Source organism: Capra hircus, chromosome 7 (assembly GCF_001704415.2).
Source record: "Capra hircus breed San Clemente chromosome 7, ASM170441v1, whole genome shotgun sequence".
Lineage (NCBI taxonomy): Eukaryota > Metazoa > Chordata > Mammalia > Artiodactyla > Bovidae > Capra > Capra hircus.
Window position 1 is genome coordinate 84965029 of NC_030814.1, and position 23569 is coordinate 84988597.

The 23569-nt window shown below is 36.7% G+C and overlaps 1 protein-coding gene across 1 annotated transcript in view; it reads right to left on the reverse strand.

The window, feature by feature from the left end:
- The window catches only part of FBN2 (fibrillin 2), a 226314-nt gene that overhangs the window by 66291 nt on the left and 136454 nt on the right, over positions 1-23569 (reverse strand). Inside the window, exons 16-23 of the mRNA XM_018050706.1 lie at positions 23110-23262; positions 20615-20668; positions 18933-19058; positions 16880-17005; positions 11567-11686; positions 6107-6244; positions 5487-5537; positions 4900-5025 (exon numbers count right to left, since the gene is read on the reverse strand). Of these exons, the coding sequence (XP_017906195.1) occupies positions 4900-5025; positions 5487-5537; positions 6107-6244; positions 11567-11686; positions 16880-17005; positions 18933-19058; positions 20615-20668; positions 23110-23262 (894 nt within the window). The remainder of the gene's footprint in view (positions 1-4899; positions 5026-5486; positions 5538-6106; positions 6245-11566; positions 11687-16879; positions 17006-18932; positions 19059-20614; positions 20669-23109; positions 23263-23569) is intronic.

Here is a 23569-nt window from a genome sequence, read left to right on the forward strand (position 1 = left end):
AGTTGTATCCGACTATGCAACTCCATGGACTGCAGCACGCCAGGCCTCCCTATCTCTCACAATCTCCCAGAGCTTGCTCAAACTCATGTCCATTGAGCTGGTGATGCCATCCAACCATCTCATCCTCTGTCATCCCCTTCACCTCCTGCCCTCAATAGTTCCCATCACCAGGGCCTTTTCTAGTGAGTCAGCTCCTCGCATCAGGTAGCAAAAGTATTGGAGCTTCAGCATCAGCATCAGTCCTTCCAATTAATATTCAGGACTGATTCTCTCTAGGATTGACCCATTAGATCTCCGTGTAGTCCAAGGGACTCTCAACAGTCTTTTCCAACACCACAGTTCAAAAGTATTGATTCTTTGGTGCTCAGCTCTCTTTACGGTCCAACTCTCACATCCATACATAACTACTGGAAACACCAAAGCTTTGACTAAACGGACCCTTGCTGGCAAAGCAATGTCTCTGCTTTTTAATATGATGTCTAAGTTTGTCACAGCTTTTCTTCCAAGGAGTAAGCATCTTTTAATTTCATGGTTGCAGTTACCAACTGCAGTGATTTTGGAACCCAAGAAAATAGTCTGTCACTGTTTCCATTTGTTTCCCCATTTTATATGTCATGAAGTGATAGGACCGGACGCCATGATCTCAGTTTTTGAATGCTGAGTTTTAAGCCATACTAGTACTATTATTTTGTCATCTTCAAAAGGTACTTCACTTTTTCCTAAACTTTGGAGATAATTTAAAATTCCAAAAACAATTTTTCTTTATTATTGGACTTTGGATATTTCTAAACAATTCCATATGATTTTATAGTCATCAGTTCAGTTCAGTTCAGTTGCTCAGTCGTGTCCGACTCTTTGCCACCCCATGAATCACAGCAGGCCAAGCCTCCCTGTCCATCACCAACTCCGAGAGTTCACACAGATTCATGTCCATCAAGTCAGTTATGCCATCCAGCCATCTCATCCTCTGTCGTCCCCTTCTCCTCCTGCCCCCAATCCCTCCCAGCATCAAAGTCTTTGTCCCAAAGAGTCAACTCTTCACATGAGGTGGCCAAAGAACTGGAGCTTCAGCTTTAGCATCATTCCTTCCAAAGAAATCTCAGGGTTGATCTCCTTCAGAACGGACTGATTGGATCTCCTTGCAGTCCAAGGGACTCTCAAGAGTCTTCTCTAACACCACAGTTCAAAGGATCAATTCTTTGGCGCTCAGCCTTCTTCACAGTCCAACTCTCACATCCATACATGACCACTGGAAAAACCATAGCCTTGACTAGATGGACCTTTGCTGACAAAGTAATGTCTCTGCTTTTGAATATGCTATCTAGGTTGGTCATAACTTTTCTTCCAAGGAGTAAGCGTCTTTTAATTTCAGGGCTGCAATCACCATCTGCAGTGATTTTGGAGTCCCCAAAAATAAAGTCCGACACTGTTTCCACTGTTTCCCCATCTATTTGCCATGAAGTGATGGGACCAGATGCCATGATCTTCATTTTCTGAATGTTGAGCTTTAAGCCAACTTTTTCACTCTCCTCTTTCACTTTCATCAAGAGGCTTTTTAGTTCCTCTTTCCTTTCTGCCATAAGGGTGGTGTCATCTGCACATCTGAGGTTATGGATATTTCTCCCGGCAATCTTGATTCCAGCTTGTGTTTCTTCCAGTCCAGCGTTTCTCATGATGTACTCTGCATAGAAGTTAAATAAGCAGGGTGACAATATACAGCCTTGACGTACTCCTTTTCCTATTTGGAACCAGTCTGTTGTTCCATGTCCAGTTCTAACTTGCTTCCTAACCTGCATACAGATTTCTCAAGAGGCAGGTCAGGTGGTCTGGTATTCCCATCTCTTGAAGAATTTTCCACTGTTTATTGTGATCCACACAGTCAAAGGCTTTGGCATAGTCGATAAAGCAGAAATACATGTTTTTCTGGAACTCTCTTGCTTTTTTGATGATCTAGCGGATGTTGGCAATTTGATCTCTGGTTCCTCTGCCTTTTCTAAAACCAGCTTGAACATCAGGGAGTTCACGGTTCATGTATTGCTGAAGCCTGGCTTGGAGAATTTTGAGCATTACTTTACGAGCACGCGAGATGAGTGCAATTGGGTGGTAGTTTGAGCATTCTTTGGCATTGCCTTTCCTGGGAATTGGAATGAAAACTGACCTTTTCCAGTCCTGTGGCCACTGCTGAGTTTTCCAAATTTGCTGGCATATTGAGTGGAGCACTTTCACAGCATCATCTTTCAGGATTTGAAACAGCTCAACTGGAATTCCATCACCTCCACTAGCTTTGTTCATAGTGATGCTTTCTAAGGCCCACTTGACTTCACATTCCAAGATGTCTGGTTCTAGATTAGTGATCACATCATCATGACTATCTGGGTCGTGAAGATCTTTTTTGTACAGTTCTTCTGTATATTCTTGCCACCTCTTCTTAATATCTTCTGCTTCTGTTAGGTCCATACCATTTCTGTCCTTTATTGAGCCCATCTTTGCATGAAATGTTCCCTGGTATCTCTGTTTTTCTTGAAGATATCTCTAGTCTTTCCCAATCTGTTGTTTCCCTCTATTTCTTTGCATTGATTGCTGAAGAAGGCTTTCTTATCTCTTCTCGCTATTCTTTAGAACTCTGCATTTAGATGCCTATATCTTTCCTTTTCTCCTTTGCTTTTCACCTCTCTTCTCTTCACAGCTATTTGTAAGGCCTCCTCAGACAACCATTTTGCTTTTTTGCATTTCTTTTCCATGGGGATGGTCTTGATCCCTGTCTCCTGCACCATGTCACAAACTTCATTCCATAGTTCATCAGGCACTCTTTCTAGGCCCTTAAATCTATGTCCCACTTCCACTGTATAATCATAAGGGATTTGATTTAGGTCATACGTGAATGGTCTAGCAGTTTTCCCTACTTTCTTCAATTTAAGTCTGAATTTGGTAATAAGGAGTTCATGATATGAGCCACAGTCAGCTCCTGGTCTAGTTTTTGTTGACTGTATAGAGCTTCTCCATCTTTGGCTGCATAGAGTATAATCAATCTGATTTCGGTGTTGACCATCTGGTGATGTCCATGTGTAGAGTCTTCTCTCGTGCAAACTCAATTTCAAATTCAAGCATATGTAAAGCTATATTACAAACTAAAAAGTTATTGTTTCATAACCCATTGGGAAAAAATTCCTTAGGTAAATAAAAAATTGTTCAGAGACAACATAGAATTATTAGAAGTTTCTTTTTCAATCATGAAGCTTAACTTTAGTCATGGATGACACTGATAGATAAAGTCAACTGCCTGGAAGGCTACAGTCAATGGGGTCGCTAAGAGTCGGACACAACTTAGTGACTTCACTTTCACTTTTCACTTTCATGCATTGGAGAAGGAAATGGCAACCCACTCCAGGGTTCTTGCCTGGAGAATCCCAGGGACGAGGAAGCCTGGTGGGCTGCCACCTATGGGATCGCATAGAGTCGGATATGACTGAAGAGACTTAGCAGCAGCAGCAGCAGCAGCAGGAATTTCTACAATACAGTGTTGATAGAAAGAGCTTCTTTATTTACAATCTTTTAGAAAATAGAGCATTAAGAAAAGTTTAAACTCTGAAGATGGTAAAGGAAGGGACAAGATCAGTCAATGTGTGCACACAGAAGCCACATAACTTTGCCATGACTCTCCCCCCGGTCTTGTCTAGAAGCATAGCTGCAGTGGACTGCTGAATGTTAACTTCAAACATGAGTTTCCAATTTTTCTTCTATGTTTAACATATAAGGTCTCTTATTACATTGACTCAGTGTAAAAGATTAAACAGGACTAAAACACCTGATTAAAAAACTTAAAATGTTTTTGTGTGCGTGTGAGTTTTTTTTTTAAATACACCAGGCTCACAGAAGCCACTCAGCAGTGAGTAGCTCACTGGATGTGTGCTGAATGTGTGCTCACTCACTCAGTCAGGTCTGACTCTTTGTGACCCCATGGATTATATCCCACCAGGCTCCTCTGTCCATGCCATCTTCTAGGCAAGAACACTGGAGTGGGTCACCATTTCCTTCTCAGGGGATTTTCCTGACCCAAGAATTGAACCCACGTCTCCTTCATCCCCTGCACTGGCAGGTGGATTCTTTGCCACTTGAGCCACCTAGGAAGGCTAGGTGTGTCAAAGTAGAAACTTGTAAATATGTTGGTATTGGTACACGCATGCTCATAGATGAGTTATTCACAACAGCCAAAAGGTGGATGCCACCCAAGTATCCATCAATAGGTAAGCAGACAAAAAAAATGTGGTACATATGTACAATGGAACACCACTCAGTCTGAGAAAGCAGAGAAATACTGATACATGCTACAACAGTGATGAACTCTGGAGACACACTAAGTGAAACAAGTTAGTCACGGACAAACATCACATGATTCCTTTCATATGAGGCACTTAAGAGTTGTCAAGTCCACAGAGACAGAAAGCAGGAGTATAGATATAGAAGTATTTAGTAGGTTCACAGTTTTCAGGTGGAGAAGAGGAATTTTGAGATTAATTTTTGAGCAGTACCAATTTTCTGTATTACACAGAAACCATTTCACTTAAAAGTGAAAGTGAAAGTTGCTCAGTCATGCCCAACTCTTTGCGACCCCATATAGAATTCTCTGGGCCAGAATACTGGAGTGGGTAGCTTTTCCCTTCTCCAGGGAATCTTCCTGACCCAGGAATCGAATCAGGGTCTCCTGCATTGCAGGCAGATTCTTTACCAACTGAGCTATCGGGGAAGCCCATTTCATTTAAATTCATCCATTTAAAAAATATTCTGTATTGATTTCCTCCAAAATACTTTATTTAAAGCAAGTTTTCCAGCTACCAACCTAATACATTTGGTCAGGACACTCCAAAATAAGAAAATGTATGCTTGGTTCATGAATCTTACCCAAACACACACGGCCAGTTCCATCCAATGTAAGGCCTTCAGGGCACTCACAATGAAAAGATCCTCTGCTGTTGACACAGCGTCCATTTGGGCAGACGCCAGGAAACACCTCACACTCATTAACGTCTACAGGGAAACGAAGCAAGCAGAGGAATAAAGATGTCACTGATAGAAAAAGCAGGTGTGATCTTACTTCCTGTATAGCAGATTCAGTCTGCAATAATGTGGATTATTACTTCAGTTAAGCAGATATATTTCACAATGAAGCTCCCGGGTCTCCTGGGTACCAGCTGTGAAAACTGCCACAGCCTTGCTCATCCATAAAACACAGCCGAGACAAGCTCTTTGCCAGCTGCTCTATGCCTTAAAGGCGAGGGATGAAAACTTACCCCACAGCATAAAGAGGAGAAACGGGAAACACAAAGCTGTTTCCTAAAAGCATTATTCTAAAACATTTGTTGACAACATAAGAGTATTTTTACTGAAATTCCAAGGTCTTTGAGAATGAGTATCTCCAAAGTATGGGAGAGAATGTCAATTTTAAATACTTTCCTAAAGATTCACAATGTTTTCAAGAACATACTCACCTTCACAAGTAACACCTTTTATCCTGGCAAACCCTCTTGGGCAAGCTGTATCTGCGAGAACGAAGGACACATTTTTTCCCACATTACAAAAGAAAATACAACTGTCCTAAGCGCAACAAACAGAATAATGGAATCAAAATTGAACTAAATAAAAACCAAAATCCGGATTTTAGAGGCAAAGGACTCCGGCGGCCTATAAGCTGTGGTAACTCTATCAGTTTTGACCCATATTGAGATTCTCATAATTTTCCCTACAATTCCCCTTTATTTTTCACATTGTCAACTGAATCATAAGTAAACCAAAGACTTAAAGGAACGAGATATCATTTTCTACTGGGATACATGCAAACAAGAATACTGGAGGATACTGATAGTCATCCAGCAGCTAAATTCTAGTTGACTTCCTTCCTTGTCTAAAATATTCAGAAGGTCTGCTTATAGTAAGAGGATAAACCCAATACATATTTCAAGAAGTGAATACATTTTACCAGAAAAGATATCATATTAGGGAGGGCAATGACGTTATGGTGTTCCTGACTAGGTAAATATATAAAGAGGTGCTTAGTTGAGGAGGAAGCTTTCCGATGTGAAGCCCAGAATCCTAGTGGGCAGGCTCCTACCTAGCTCACACCGCTCACAGGGGCTCCCCCAGGCGGCCCCAAGCGTGGCACAGCATTCGGATTTCAGAGTAGCTCCATTGATGTTCACCTCACAGCGGTTGTCCTGGATGTTGAGCCAACAGGTCCCTTTCAGGCTGTCTGAAAAGGAATAAGAAACAATGGGGAGTTCTCATCTCTGAAGAAAATATAACTCAGTTCTATACACCAAAAACATTATTTGATAGTATTAAAAAACAAAACTGTTATCGTAAAAACTTTTATATATCCTAGACACATTTACATGTACATGCATTTAAATGCATATTACATACATGTAAATTTCACATGATATTTGAATTAATACAATTATATATCTGAGTATTCTAGGAGCAGCTGCTACTGCCTAAGACTTCAATACTGGGATTTGCAAATAACAGCCCATGACTGTTATAAGATCATTACTTGTGTGAAAAATACTTGTAAGATTTATTCTTTATGGCAAATACTTTGATATTTAAGACTTATCCAATGGCACTCTGCAAATAATCTCCTTCTCTCCCAATTCCCTACCAAATAAACCACACACAATGTTTCTTCTATTAGAGAGAAACCAATTTTTCTCCAACTGAAGATAATCATTTGCTGAATAATTTGAAAAAAGAAATCTTAAAGATAAAAAAGGAAATAAAACCTTTAAAACCACCATTAAGACACACCATGGATATATTTGATGTATTTTCTTTCAGGATTTTTTCTATGGTATGTATGTACAGCTTTATCTCTAGTTCAAAATGTAATACATTTATTTATGATAAACTATTTGAAGAAATAGCAGAGAAAATAAAAGAACTACCTGTAACGCTACCATCCAGACGCAACTACTCCTAACTTTTTAGACTATGTTTCCACACCCAATTTAATTTCCTCCTTAAACGATAGTTAAAAAAAAAAGATTTTGAAGCAGAGAAAAGGAATCCCAAGTTGACAAAGCAAATATTAACTGGGTAAAATAAGTCCTGTGATGATTCCCTTGCAGTACTGTGGATCTCAGTTTCTAGTGTGTAACATTACCAAGCTTCTTACTAAAATGCAGATTCATAAGTCTCCAGGTGTGTGGCCTAGGAGTCCGCATGAGAAAAGCTCCTGAGATGGTCTCTCTGCAGGTGATGTGTAAAATGATTGAACAAAAAGCTTAATAGCATATTGCAGTCATAGACTTGGAAGACAATAAAGTAAAAACATATTCCTACAGCATTTATTTTATTTAAAACTCACTTAATAAAAAGGACCAATAAGGTTTTACAATAAAAACAGTATAACCAGAAACATAGGAGGATTCTTTACCAACTGAGCCAGAGAAGCCCAAGAATACTGGAGTGGGTAGTTGATCCCCTCTCTAGGGGATCCTCTCAACCCAGGAATCAAACCTCAAGGGTAAAACAAAGGAAACACCTCTGTCCTTGACTGAATACAAAGAGCTATGGGGCAAGAATTTGGAGAAGAGATGGGTAGTCTGCTTTTTTCTATTTTGAGATTTAATTTGGATAAAAACTGTGCACAAATGAAAGAGATTTGCTCATATGCATTTGTATCAGCTATCACATTATAAATTTTTTTATAGGCTTAAACCTGCAAATTCCATAGCATAGAGGAAACAGTAACGATAACGTAAGGCTGCTGCTGCTGCTGCTGCTAAGTCGCTTCAGTCGTGTCCGACTCTGTGCGACCCCATAAACAGCAGCCCACCAGGTTCCCCCATGCCTGGGATTCTCTAGGCAAGAATACTGGAATGGGTTGCCATTTCCTTCTCCAATGCATGAAAGTGAAAAGTCAAAGTGAAGTCGCTCAGTCGTGTCTGACTCTTCACGACCATGTATTTAAATGGTCTTTTAAGAACCGGGTTAATTACTGATTAATCACCTTGACTGTAGCCATTTTAAGATATACTGTGATAAATATTTACTAATGTTTATTGAGGCAGCAACAAGCACTATTAAAGGCTTTCCATACATTAGTTTATTTACCCGTTAAAACAACCCTATAAGATACAGACAACTTGTAGATGAGAAAACTGAGGCACAGGGGTCAACTAATTTACCAGAAGAAGGTCACCCAGCCAGGAGAGGGTCAGCATCAAGATTCAAACTTGCATTGTATGATTTTAGAGGCCTCTTTCTGCAACTTAGTGCTTCTTTAGACTGGTATTGTATCAACACTGAAAACTCACAAAATCAATAGACATACATTCATACACAATCCATCTCTCCTTATTGTTTTTTCTTATGTGTGTATAGGTATATATGTAACTACACACATATGCAGTCACAATATAGATGTAGTTATATAGTCAGAGGTTGGTTAAGCTCTCCAAAAAAATAAAGCAGGGTAAGCAGATAAGCTAGAGGCTATAAGAATAGTCAAAAAGAAAAATAATGGTGGCTTGGATTGGGGGTTGTTGAAATTGATGGTCAGAAGGGGTTGAAATATGGAAAAACTTTGAGTACAATCAACAGGATTTAGATGGATTCAACCTGCAGCTTGAAAAAAAGGCATCAAAAATGACTCCAATCATAAAAACAGAGTTACAATTTGTCAAGACAGAACTGCTTCTAGGAGACCCAGATTTAAGCTGAAAGACAGAAATTTGGTTTTAGACATGCTGTTTGATATGCCAATTAGACACCCCAGTGGAGATACTATGCAGATAATTAGAAAGACAAGTCTGAAACTACTGGAGAGATTAAGGCTAGAGAGAGAATTGTGAGAGTTAATGCAGAGGACATCTAAGCATGCATGTAAAACAGAGATGCAAAAACATCCAGGACCCCAAGACTGACCTGTGAGACATTTCCAACTGGATAGCAGGAGAAAATGAAAGATTTAACAAAGGAAACTGAAGAAAGAGGCCAGGAAAGTGAAAGCAGAAAAAGAGAAGGCCAAAAGGAAAAGCTTCTGAGAGGGGATGTGTGATGAACTGTGTTAAATACTGTTAATAGACTAAGATGAGGAACAAGAATTGACCATTAGATTTTACAACAGAGAGGTCACTGCCCCTGTTGTGTCCATGAAATGTGAGGACAGAACTCAGATCCAAACCAAAGATGAGGGCCACTGGTATGGATTATGCAGAGCCATCAGATGGAAGCAGTGTAATGCAGGAAAGGTTAATCAAATATATTGTTCTATTATATTTCATCACTTCAGTCAGAAAATAATAGTCTCTTCAAGCAGTCTAGGACAGCTGAAGATTGGTTTATGTTTACGAAGCTTGTAGAATATGTCCTACATCCTGAAATATTCTTTGTATCTAACGAATTCATTTATGTTCCCATTTAATTTTAAATTCATAATTACATCAGGGGATTTTTATTCAGTTCTAAATTTAGAGATTTGGTTCCTACCAAGGGTCAATTTGCAGGCTAAACACTGATTAAAGCCATTTGACAGTCTTATTTTAAAAGTACATTCATACTATTTCTTATGTATATTTTACTATTTATTTTGAAAACTTGAATTGTTTTTAATGAAAAAAGCGATAAAATAATGTCTAAAATGTAAATATATTAAGTACATTTCTTTCTGAGCAGCTTTTGGCTGAGATACTCAAATCTTATCACAATGAATGAACACACATAATACACTGGCTTAGAAAAATATTGTGGGGTTTAGGTGTCCAACATAATAACTTGGAAATAAAATGTCTTTGTTTTTTTATTCATTAATAATTAACTACAAGAGTAAGAGGCCAAAAATCCCAGAAGTGTTTATGATGAAGCAAAAACTCTTAAGGTATCTTTGACGCCCAAGTGGCATACAGATTTAGTTTTCTGAGACATTAATTGACTAATGCTGAGTTTATTTCCTTTGCATAATAAAATGATTTTATCTCAGTTGGAAACTGTGGCTTAGCAAAAATATTTCTGCCTTACCAGATCCAATCCATATGTACCGCCCTCCACCCCCAACCAGGAATTCTGTGAGAAAAAAAGCAATGCCCTAGGCAGATGGCAGCCTATTTTCTAGTATGGAGAGCAGAGCAAGGCTCAAATTTCACCAGCTGTACCTCATTGGGAAATTGAGTGCTGGCATTTCCAAAGGGAAGGTTTTCATTGAAACTTTGGACTTCATCATTTCTCCTTCCTGTGACAAACAAGTACTCTAAGTATCCAGCTAAATACTGTTAGTATCAGATATAATATGGAAAATACTATTGTCTTTGGCAAACACTAAACTGAAAATTCATATTGAATAGATAACAAACAAAAACTGCCAATTTATTTGGCACTATGTAAAACTGTAACACCTCCCTAACTATTTGGAAATATATATTTAGTTCACTTTGAGATCCCACGGACAGAGGATCCTGGAAGGCTATAGTCCATAGGGTCTCAAGAGTCGGACACGACCTAGCAACTCAACCACCACCAAAAGTGGATACTAGGTGAAAACGTGAAGTACGTTTATCTAGTCAGTGTAGCCTTAGACACTAGAAGCTGGAAAGAACTGAGATCGGTTTTTTCTCTTACATAAACTGAAGAGTTGCTGATAGTAATGTTATAATAGATCTGACTATTTCATTTTATTTATGGCCTACTGCCTTTTATCAATGGAGAAGGAAATGGCACCCCACTCTAGTACTCTTGCCTGGAGAATCCCATGGAGGGAGGAGCCTGGTAGGCTACAGTCCATGGGGTTGCGGAGAGTCGGACACGACTGAGTGACTTCACTTCACTCACTTCATACTTTATCACTGGAGAAGGAAATGGCAACCCACTCCAGTATTCTTGCCTGGAGAATCCCATGGACAGAGAAGTTTGGCGGGTCGTGGTCCATGGGGTCGCAGAGAGTCGGACACGACTGGAGTGACTGAGCACGCACACACGCCTTCATCAAGAAATGACCTTCTATGTTTTGAGATACATTGAAACATTAGTCCTGGAAGTTTTCAAATCTTTCTCTCTTAGAGATTTTCCAAAGCAAGAATTCTTTGGCATTCATAAAGTTATGATTGATAGAAGAAATTTTTTAAAAACCAACAAATTCTTTCTATTTGCTTAAAGTTTCAACTCTTCAAGTTCTTGTCCTGTTAAGTGAGTCCAAATGTGATCACATTTTTGTTTACCATTGAAGGTTGTTTATAAAAAGTATGCAGTAAGGATTTGATTGTATTGCTGCCTAAGGCATTCCTGGGGAATGAATAAAAATATGTGTGTGGTATGGAAACGCTTATAACTTATGGTATAACATATATATATATACTTACACAAAAAGAATGCTTCCTCGAATCTAACAAAATTTAAGAGTCTGTCTAGTTTATACTATCATGTTTTGCTCCTACCTGGATAACAAGAGAAAACAACTGAAGCAACTCCTAAATTATTAGCTTCCTGTGATCATGTACTGTTTACCCACAGTAAGTCCTGGCGTCTCTGCTTATCTTTGGAGTGAAACTGAAACATCGGCACCACGCACAGATCTTACCAATACAGATCAATCCTGTCGAGCTGAGTTTGCTGCCAGGAGAACATTCACAATTGAAAGATCCAAGGTTGTTCCTGCAGGCCCCATTGACACATGGGTTGCTTTCACATTCATTTATATCTACAATCCAGAAGGAAAAGATTCTGTTAGAGCTGCCATGTGTTTCTGGAAAATATTATTCCAACAAGCCACGCTATGCCAGAACGTCTGGTAAACTTGGCTCTTGTAATTTTAATATGGATCTATGAGGCATAAAGTGAATGGGGAATGGAGACGTGCATTTTACAGTGTGGATACACATGTGCACAGCTGGGCGACTCAGCAGGACTACAGGAATCAGCCTGTTTTGAAAGGGTTCAGTATCTTTACTGTTTCACTACAACTTTTCATAAATTGGATTAATTTTCTCTGGTAATGAGATATAATTTTCCTGTGGGAAATTCGAATCCTGATTCCATGAAAGCAACATATTCCTAGGTGCAATGAGTGCTGTGCACAAAGATGACTGTTTCTGTCATTGGTGATTCCATGAGGTTTTGGAAGAATTTAAAAAGCCTATAGTAGAGACAACACATCACAATCCTGGTTTTAATTCCAAACTCCTGGCTACAAATCAGAAAATAAGGGATGAAACTTTAACACCAGGTATAGCCTTCTCTTCCAGCCCTTATCCACATTTCTGTTCACATTTCCATGTTTGGTTTGAGACATTTCAAAAAATATTTATTTATTTATTTGGCTGCATTGGGTCTTAAGTTCATGTTGCATGTGAGAACTTAGTTCCCCAACTTGGGATGGAACTCACATCCCCTGCATTGCAAGGCAATGAGTTCTTAACCACTGGACCACCAGGTAAGTTCTAGTGTGAGACATTTTAGGGCACAACTGATTGTGTTAAAATAAAAAAAAAAAGAGGAAAAATAAACTTTTAATTGTATCAAATAGATTTTTACTATCATTGATTTGAGTCTGAAGTCAAATTGCATATCATAATCTAAACAATTCCTGTCGATGGTCAGAAGTATGATGGAATTAGAGTAAGCCTATATTCTCAAGTAGTGACTAAACAAGACGTTAAACCAATAAAGTTAAATAGTTTAACACAAGTTAATCAAAAATAAATACAAGATTTAACTAAACTACTAAAAACAATATCAAAGACTGACTTTAAGTATAAATTAAACCACTCAATTTAAGGAAAAGATATTCAGATTTTTTTCTATAACTGGTTAATTATCTGAAACAGGTCAACGTACTTTAAGACACCCTTTTGTTGAACACTACCGTTTCTGAATTCACCATAGTATTTATTATTTTTTTCTAAACACCTCTTTGAATTAAATAGGAATATTATACTGAGGAAAACATGCAAATAACTAGAAGACCATAACGTTTACTCTTGAACATCTCAAGTTAAATATAAACTAAATTGGTTCTGAAAAGGAAGGGCTCATTGCTAATTTTCAAGTCTGTAGACTTGAAATGCAAACTTAAAAATCCATGTGGAAAACAGTTATGTTTCCTCTTTGCTGTTTCAAAACTACCAAATAAATACCCAGGTATTTAATGGATTCTTGATGTAGAAATTGTTTTTAAGAAATACAAATGCATCTTTATTTCAGGTCCTTTGTTGCAAGAAAGCCTCCTAAAAATATAAGAGCAGGTTTTGTAAATACAGCACAGATTTGGAATGAAAACATCTACTCCAGAGTACTAAATTAAAAAAAAAAAAAAACCACAATGTAAAAACAAATCAGATAGCCAAAAAAGCAGCAGATACTTAATCTGAAGACAGACTATATATCACCTATTAATTTAATCTGTTAAGAACCTTCCCCAAAGGAAAAATGTCAATTTCATCAATGTGCAAAATCCTGACTTTATATTAAGCAATTATGAACTCAAAAGCTATAAACACATGCAATGACAGCTACAGATATCAACTGTTTAATTTTTCTTTAAATACACTGTTTTTATGTTATAAATGTCATGGAACCAGGAACTGAAACAGTTCACTGTACATTCCTGGAAATAAACTTCAAAGCACATCTGGTTTACATTTAACTAGTTATGTCACTGGAAACACAATCTAAACCACAGCGCTTGCTGTAAAAATTTTAACTTTCACAGACTCTCAAACAAAAAAAGTAAAATAAATTTTTGTAACTTTGGTTTGAATTATCAGAGAAACTTGATTACTGCTTTTTAATACATACTTAAAATAGACTTGAAAACATGAATGACAAGTAAAATTAGTGCATATAGCAAATTATATAAAGAAAGCTAGAATTGACAATGAATTGGCTAATAACTCCCTGCCTAGTCTTTGGAAATTAGTTTAGAAAGAATAGCATGCAGAGAACTGCTTCAGGCACACAAATTTATCGTGTGAATGCAAGGCTGGAAATAAGGAGGACACCCAAGGGAAAAAGATTTCCATGGCCTTCAGGTCTATTTCTTTTTTGCAAAACACTTAATAAAATGCAAATAACTTAATAGTAGGATGAAAGCATAGAAATAACACTTATCTGGTTAAGTTTTTCACAGTAAATCATTTTTATTTCCACCAATGTCATAAGATTAGAACCCGAATATTTCTCTATCGTTTCTCTTTTATTTACATAACATGAACTTCTTTCTTACAAATGTCAGATATAAAACATATTTCATATTAAAGAAAAGGCTAGTTTATCAGGAACAATTATTCTTTGGCAAAATAAATAAAAGACCATGCTTTTAAACCATCACTGCTTCTTGAATTGGTATTACTATGCATTAATACTTATGTAATCATCTAATGTCATACTGGTGCTTCCCTGGTGGCTCAGCTGGTACAGAATCCACCTGCAACACAGGAGACCCCAGTTTGATTCCTGGGTTGGGAAAATCCCCTGAAGAAGGGATAGGCTACCCACTCCAGTATTCTTGGGCTTCCCTGGTAGCTCAGATGGTAAAGAATCTGCCTGCAGAGTGGGAGACTTGGGTTTGATCCCTGGTTTGGGAAGATTCCTCTGAAGGAGGGCATGGCAACCCACTCCAGTATTCTTACTTGGAAAATCCCCATGGACAGAGGAGCCTGCAGGGCTACAGTCCATGGGGTCACAAAGAATCGGACGCAACTGAGTGATTAAACATAGCAATGCCATACTATTAAACACCACTCTTCACTTTATCACCTAAGTAGGTGAATCCCTTTTATTTATGCTTTGATATTTCACCTCTTAGTATGCTTCAAGTTCATCTTACTTGTCAAAATGGAAGTAATATGCTATAAATATTGACAATCTGGTATTCAAACCAAACTGACCAAACGGAATCAGACACCACCCATATAGCTCCCTGTTGTGTCTCCCCTACAATGGCACAAAAGGGTACTATCACTGGACAGGGAAACCAGTTCTCATAGTCATCAGCTTCTCAGTTAAATGAAGATGATATCCTAAGTTATTATTGCTTTCAGAGCTTCCTGATATTTAACAATAGATAACCCCGATAGGCAATAGATAAAACTGAAAAAGGGCAGTGGGAAGGAGGTGCAGAAAGTCAAGAATAAAAACAAAAGGCAACACAATTGCTGAAATCCCTTCTCCTACCCTCCCAAAAAACTCACGGAGTAAACTCATGGTGTGGAATTCTTTTTCTTTCACAAAAAGCATTTCTCATGGCAATTCTGAAGGATAAAAGGTGTTGAGGGGAGGGGGCTCACGTTCAGTCACGTCCTACTCTTTGCAAACCTTCGGATTGCATCCTGCCAGGCCCCTATGTCCATAGGATTTTTTAGGCTAACGTACTGGAGTGGTTTGCCACTTCCTACTCCAGGGGATCTTCCTGACCCAGGAATAACCTGTATTTCCTGCATCTCTTGTATTGCAGGCAGATTCTTTACCCCTAAGCCATTGGAGAAGCCCAAGGAGTGGCTAAGGATGCTAAAAGACAAAAACTCTGGATGCATACACTTGGGAAGCTTGGACTAATGAAGAAAGATACTAAGAGAAAAAAAATACTAACAGATGTCTCTGTTCATCTATGGACAAGATGAATGAATCTTCAAGTACTTTAGTCAGGAATGGAAAGTATGCTTCCCTTTGAGGAGCTCCTGAAAAAGGTGTGGACAGGAGGGGAACTCAACAGTTATCCGAACTAAGTTTAGAAAAACTGCATTTTATACTGAGGTTTTCATTTTTCTTTCCTTTTGTCTCTCTTCAGGCTAATTACTGTTTTTCACTGGTCCCTCAAATTCAATCCAAACTCAGAATTGCACTTTGTAATTGCATTTCATTGACTTCAGCTGAGTCTGTACTTTGGGATCTTGTTTGAGTCCTAATTTGTTTCTGTCCATAAGAATGCTTTGAAGTTAAACAATAGAAAAAGAGAATGTTAACAACTTTTTGCATAATATTACTATTGCAGTTTCCTTGGCTATGAAGTTACCAGGAAACAAATACTTTAATAGATAAAAAAGGGCTATTCCAAATAACTAAAGATGAAATCTTCTTTTTTTTAAGTTACTATTCAGAAGTAGTTATTGGATTTGAGAATGTCATGGGATACTTCTGTAGGCCCACACAGCGCAACTGAAAAGGAACAGACCAGTAGTCATACAGCAAATTATCCTGAAATACACAGTACTTTGATCAAGGAACAGGAATAGAATTGAAGATACTCATAGCTTAGCTAGTATCTCACTGAAGATGGGGCCTTTCTGAAGCATTTAACTTATTCATATAACTTCCACTGCAGAAAAATAAGCTTAAAAGAAAAGGAAGGTTTTTTAAACAGCAATTCATGATCCTTAAATCCAAGTCATAACTTAAATTTTCACAGGGAAAGGACAATTTTCTTGGACTATAAATTTCATTTAGGTGACCATTTTTACTCAGGCCTCAAGTATAGGTTGGCCTATTTTCTGGGCCAACCTCTGAGGTCTATCAATCATTTCATAAATAAAATGCCTAAGAGGTGACTTTGTTGTGAGTTCAGGTTCTCCTAGGGTAATGTGTTACATTGGTTTTAAAAAGGGAAAACCAAACAAAAATCTGATATTTTATCAGCAAGTGAAACAAACTGACTTCTTTTACTTATTTTCATTAACTTCAAAATGTGTGTTGATATTTCTTCTGAATGGGACAAAACTGATGGTATTTATAAACTGGGCTAGATACATGCTATTTCTAAAACTGGCAGATTAGCTGAGATTGTAAAATTTAAAACATGGTCAAACAACATTCTTTTTGCTCTATTGCTTCATAATGTACTTGAGGTTCATGCATATTAAGATGCTTACTACTCACAATGAAGAAAAGTGGCTCTCACCTTCACACGTCTCTGTCTCAGTCCTGAACACATAGCCAGGCGGGCAGGTGCAGCTGTAGCTCCCAGGTGTGTTTCGGCACAGACCATTGTCACACAGCAGTCTGTTTACTAGGCACTCATCAATGTCTGGAAGCCACCATTGGAAGACAGGAGGCACACACAGAGAAACGAACAGTACAGTGTTCAAAATGTTTTAATTTCGTTATTTGTTTTTCTTCCTCATCCCATACCTTACTCTGTCTCTTTGTACCCAAAGCACATTCCTTGGCCCTAAGCAAAATACATTTCACTCAAATGGAACAATCTTGTGCCTCCTTTTAAAATGTTCTAAAGTCCTTGGGATGTGTGTTAATGCTTTGGAAAAGGCACATTACTACTTTGTTCTCCATTTACTTGTTGACCTGCAGCAGTATTACATTATAAGCATCATTATAGTCTCCCCCAAGATTATACACTTTATCAAGAGGCCAAATCACAGTTTATTTATCCATTGATACATGCTGTGGGTTGAAATGTGTCTCTCAAAAATATTTTGAATCCCTAACCCCCAGTACTTCAGAATGTGACCTAATTTAGAAATAGGATTATTAAGTAGAGTAATCAAACTAAAATAAGATCCTTTGGGTAGGTTGTATTCCCGTATAGATATGGACACCAACGACTGCAATAAAGGGGCAATTATGACCCAGGGACAGACACATACAGAGGGAAGCTGATGTGAAGATGCACAGGGGAAAGACAGACATGTGGCTAGAGTAACGCATCTAAAAACAGAGCCATGCTGAAGACTGCCTGCAAACACCCGAGCCTGGAAAAGGAAAAGAAGGTTCTCCCACCGAGCCCCTCTCCCCTAGAAGAGGAAAGAAAGGATTTTCCCCTAGAGAGAGCATGGTCCCACTGACACCTCGATTTTGCACTTTTGACTCCCAAACTATAACATTGATTCCCATTGTTTTAAGTAACCCCATTTTGGGTACTTTGTTAGGGCACACCTAAGAAAACTAAAATAGAAACTTGTTTTTTTATTTTCAAAATCTAGTTTTAATTTTATTAAAATTATGTATGTACCTACTTTAAAGAGTTGAGCATTGCCATGAACTGTGTTCAGTGTATGAATGTTCACTGAATTTCCTTGTTTTCAGTAGGGTACCCATGAGCTCAGCTGTACTTAGATGCTATCCTGGAAGTGACTTTGCTTTTAGGGAATAAAAACTAGATGGTTTGCATAGTTTTTAAGTGTCCAGCAATCTCTGGCTGGGGCCCTTGCCAGTAGGTATCAAAATCTATTGTAAGTGCATGATATTTAATATAAATTTATACATCATTATATGTGTATCTTCAACCCAAGGTGAGATGGATATATAGTAACATATATCAGTAATAAAACTCAAAACCATAAACATGGAAAAATATATTTCTTTCTAATCATAATCATCAAGACTTGTATTTGAATCATTAGTGGTAGATGTAAAAATTATTATATATAATGAAGGATCGATTAACATTCATTTTATAAAAGTGGACTCAAGTGCTCTGCCGGAAAAAATCTAGATTTTTCACAAATTCTTGAATATAAGAACTATGCACTTGAGGTTTTTCAAACATTTCCTTATAAATTTACAAAAGGAAATATCCATCTCATCATATTTATGTTATAGCAATTGACTATTTCTTTCCAAGTCAACCTGTAATATTTAATTTTCTTAATGCAGTATATTATCCATACATACCACCTTGTAAATTTTTGAATCCCATTTCCTAATAAAGTATTATAGGATTAAGATAGATGCAGATAAAACAGGCCAGTAATTGACTATATGTCCATTCATCTGAGGAAAAAACCTAATTTAAATATTAATACTAAATTGTGCACTAAAAAGTCTGTTACTATTTAACAGTATTTGATTCCAATATTTTTATATCCCTATACTAAAAAGGAAACAAGAGAAACTGTAAGACCTCTAGGTTCACGTACTTATTTATAGTTTGATTCCTATGATCCATGGGATTAAACTACACAAAAGGCTCCTGCATAATAAAACCAATAACTTACCAACACAATTTCTTCCCGAGGCATCTGGTTCATAGCCACTGTTGCAATTACACCGGTAACTACCACGTAGATTTTCACAAATTCCATTGGCACATATATCAGGATCCAGAGCACACTCATTGATATCTGCATTAAATGTTCAAAGTTTAATGCTCACAGTCACTCACTGTCTGTTGATACATGTATGTCCAGTAAAGATCACTCAAAACACATAGTGTTTAACCCTGCAACCCTTCAATTTGCTGTTGTTCAGAAAGAGAAAGGAAATGAATATAAGGAGTGAGAATAAAATCAAGAGATATGGGACACTTCCCTGGTAAAAATGAAAAGTGAAGGGAACTGGCAGAAATTCAAAGAATTAAGCCATGTAATGTGCTGGCATTTATGATAAAATTAATAAAGAAATTTATAGGCTGTTGGCTCAAAACCCAAAGGAAAACTCAATTTGATAGGTACTATAACCATCTAATTAAAAGGCAAAGATTTATTAGGATTTCTATATAATTTTATGGTTCCAAAGGCATGGAATATTTCTATTTTATTATCATTTTTTATAGTCAACTAAGCAATATGATACTTAGTAAATGTTTCTCCTTGTTGATAAGCTGAAATTGATGGAGAGGTCAGTTCACATGTGGATGTTTGAGAACACAATGTTTTACAAGCCATGAGCAGGACTACTCTCTGTCACGATAGGAAGTGGGACTTGAGGAATGATGTGCTTATAAGAGAAGCCACTAAGTTCCAACGGGGCAGCTGGCTCTGCTGGGGAGGCAATGATGAAAGGGAATAAAAAATGGTGTAAAACAAAATTTTGGTCACTATGCTCAAATTTCAACAGTAACTATTGTTTTCTAGAATTTAGGAAGCCTTAAATACTCCAGAAATGCCAGTATTTGGGTTTTTGAGAGAAGCAACTTTGTAAAAGTTTGCTTTTTCACTCTTGTTTCTGATGTTCTTTGCAAAGATGTGATGTTTACTGTCAATTAATCTATAATTTGTCTAAAGTCTCATCAAATATGAAAGTAGAGGAATATTTATGCAAACTAAAGGTGAATAGCACCCTACAGTTTTATTTAAAAAAACAAAAGATACTATATTAACATATAAGAGAACTTTTAAAAGTATAAACACATATGTACTTAATATTCAAATTCCATATTGGAATTTTATCATAGTGCTAAATTTAAAAGAAGAAAACTTCATTGAAACTTTGTACTTTTATAGGTGGATAGAAACATTTTAGTATATTCCTAGCCATAAATAGTCGATTTATTTTTAGGGCAGTATGTCTCAAATATCTCTTAAAGATCCATATCAAATACCTCTTACAGATTATTTTTGTTTAAACTATGTTAGTGTGATTATTTTACATTTTTTCTTCAAACTGACTCCCTTTTTTTTAACCAACTGCAGCTTCTTCTTAAGCAAGGTATCCATAAAATCATGGCTGTAATTTGTTAGTGACATTTTTAATACCACATATTTATTTATCTACTAAGCATAAAAATGAATATCTACATACTGCTTAATATCATCTAGCTTTTAACCACTCTTCTAGAAGAAAATTCATCTTACTACATTACATGGATATATTTTATAATATAACTATATCCTATCTATAATATAATAATAATAAAGATATGCAACAATTATTATAAGATTGAGAATTGAATAGTTACCTCTTCCATCCACAGTGATACCTACTCCACTACTACAAAGGCCATGGAATTCAGCTGTAAGATAAAAACACACAGAGAAATCAAAAGCTCTAAATTATATCCGTTTCATACACAAGTCACTTTCATGACTCCAAAACTATCATTAAAAAGAATTATCTGAAATAACTTAAAATTGAAAACAAATCACAATTTTCTAGCACATAATTATCTTAAGAGTTCCAAAATCAGAGATAAGCATAAAAAAGTAGAAAAAACAAACAAACCAAAAATGTGATTATCACCTTAAATATCATTAATATATTGATAAATATTACAAACATTTTCTACTTATGGAAACTTAAAAAAAATCTAAATTGTATTATAGAGATTGGTTTTAAGCTTTTTTTTCTTCTCTCAATAATAACAGGAAACATATATAATAAATAGCATTTACTATGTGATATGCCTGATACTGTTCTAGCATTTTGAATCTAATAATTTATTTAATCCTCTCAATACCACTAACTAGATCCTGTTTTTTCCCTCTTTTATAGCCAAGAGAGTTGGAATAGAGATGGGAAGTAATATGCTCAGATCACAGAGTTATAAGTCGGGGAGTAGGCTTAGGCCCTCTGTATTCTAAAACAGACATTTCATGTAATAGCCCATTTAATAGATTAATATTTTTTCTCAGTTATGTGGATGTATTACACTCATTCAATCTCTTATTGATGAAATTAGGTTTGTTCAACTTTTGGCAATTACTGATATAATAAATAATACAAATTTCAAAATATCACTAGGTTAATCTCTTAAACTGCTCAAAGTTTATGTTTCTTTTTGATAGTGTTCCTCTCCCAAAAGATCCCAGGTTACATTTTCAGCGCGGTGTATTGGTACAACCTTCCCAATACTGGGGAGAATCAATCATTTTTACCAATCTATAAAACAAAAATGACACTTTAAAAATTTTCTTTTAATTTTAAACAGATTAGGCATCTTTCACGTGGCACTCTTATCACTTGCACTTCTGCTTTGTGAAGTTTTGTGCACACTATACTTTTTTCTACAGAGGATTTCAACTTTGCCTATTGATTAATGTAAATTCCTTATAAATTAAGGAAAATATTTTTCTAATTCATACATGTATTTTAGTCTTTGGGGCCTGTTTTGAGAGTCCTTTATCATTACAAGATAACAAAGAGTTTGCATCTTCTACAAAAAAGTTATTTTGCAACATTTAATATAGGGAGCTACCTTCATATTTTTTCCAATATTTATCAACAATATTCATTACTTTTAGTTCAATTTGTTCTTACTGATCTAAAATGTCACCTTTATTGTATTCTATAATCCCATTTATATTTACAATTGTTCCTAGACTCATTTTATTTCACTGATCCTTTTATCTGGTCTAGCTATCAATTTTTATACTTCTTTCATAATAAGCATAATTCACTTAGATATATTAAGATACTTCATTAACTCCTTTCTTAAATAATATGCATATTCTTTCATAATAAGCATAATTCACTTAGATATATTAAGATACTTCATTAACTCCTTTTTTAAAAAAATGTCATACTCAGTAATTCTTCCAGAGGGATGCTAACTGACTTTCTAAGGTTTGAGCAGTCCATTTAGTATTTTTTAACAGAATTACTAGCCACTTCCTTTGCTAGAATGCATTTCTTCCATTTTCTACCTAGGAAATTCTAATTTTTTTTTTTTTGAGACCAAAGTAAGTATGCATCCTGCTTTGCAGTCTTTCCCAGTCTCCCCAGGAACTGCTCCTTCCTTTGTGCTCTCCTGGCTGCTTAGGTTTCTTTTCAAGGCAGCAATCATACTAAATTGTAATTTATATATTTGCCTACCTATATTTTCAACTCTTCTCGACTTTAAAGGGAAAAAAAATTAGAAAGACTGTGTTTGAGTCCCTGCTGTACTTACAATTCAATACAGTTTTCATAAAAATATGAATAACCAGTCACAGAATAGTCAAATTAAACCATTTAATGTGCCTGTAACATATGGTAACATTCAGAAAGAAATTTATGACTTTCTGGAACTACTGATAGATTCCTCATAGACCAAACTTCTATAGACTGCATCCTAATACCATTTTGCATGAACATTAAAAATAAATAAAATCAGGTTCTCATGAACTTATCATAACCTTGAAAATGGTAAGTAAATTTTATGCTATTTATCTTCAGAATGATGAGAGATGAAAGACTTTGAGGCTAGCATATTCACATAAAGAATCTGGTTTAACGGTCATCATTGGATCATAAGATAAATTCTCCTATTCACTATGTGCTCTCTTTCCCTAGAGATCGTTAAGTAAATATAAGCCAGATCTTACTATATGCCTCACATATCAACACAGATTTGAATTTCTTTCCTTTTGTTAAAGATAGACAAAACACTTCAGAGTCGAGGTACTCTTTGACCCACTATCTAATGTTAGCTTAGACAGATTGCTTTTCAGGTATGGAACTGGCAAAGGTGTCTACCTGAGTTTTTAGCAGGGCATGGCTGGCAGGGCTCTCCAAAACCATAGTCTGGATTGGCACAGCAGCATTCAGACTTGGTCACGGCGCCGGGGAAGGGCCGCACACACACACCCTTCTTGATCCCACCATAGCATGTACTACGCATGTGCGTGTCTGAGGAGAAAACAATGACTTGAGATAGTGATACAGAGACAAAGAGATTTCAAAACAGAAGGCTTCTTGTAACTTAAGTGGCCAGTATATGGGAAGCTCTGGATAGCATCTGCCACTTCTCTCTTTCTTTGTATCTTCAGCATCTCGTAGCATTAGGAGATCAACAGATGTTTATTATGAGAAGGAAAGAATAAATGCATACGAACCATTTTTTTCTCCAATAATTTTTACGCGTTACACAAGCATCAATTATCCCGCTTATCCTCACAGGCCCCTCATTGACCCAGGTATATTTCCACAGCTATAA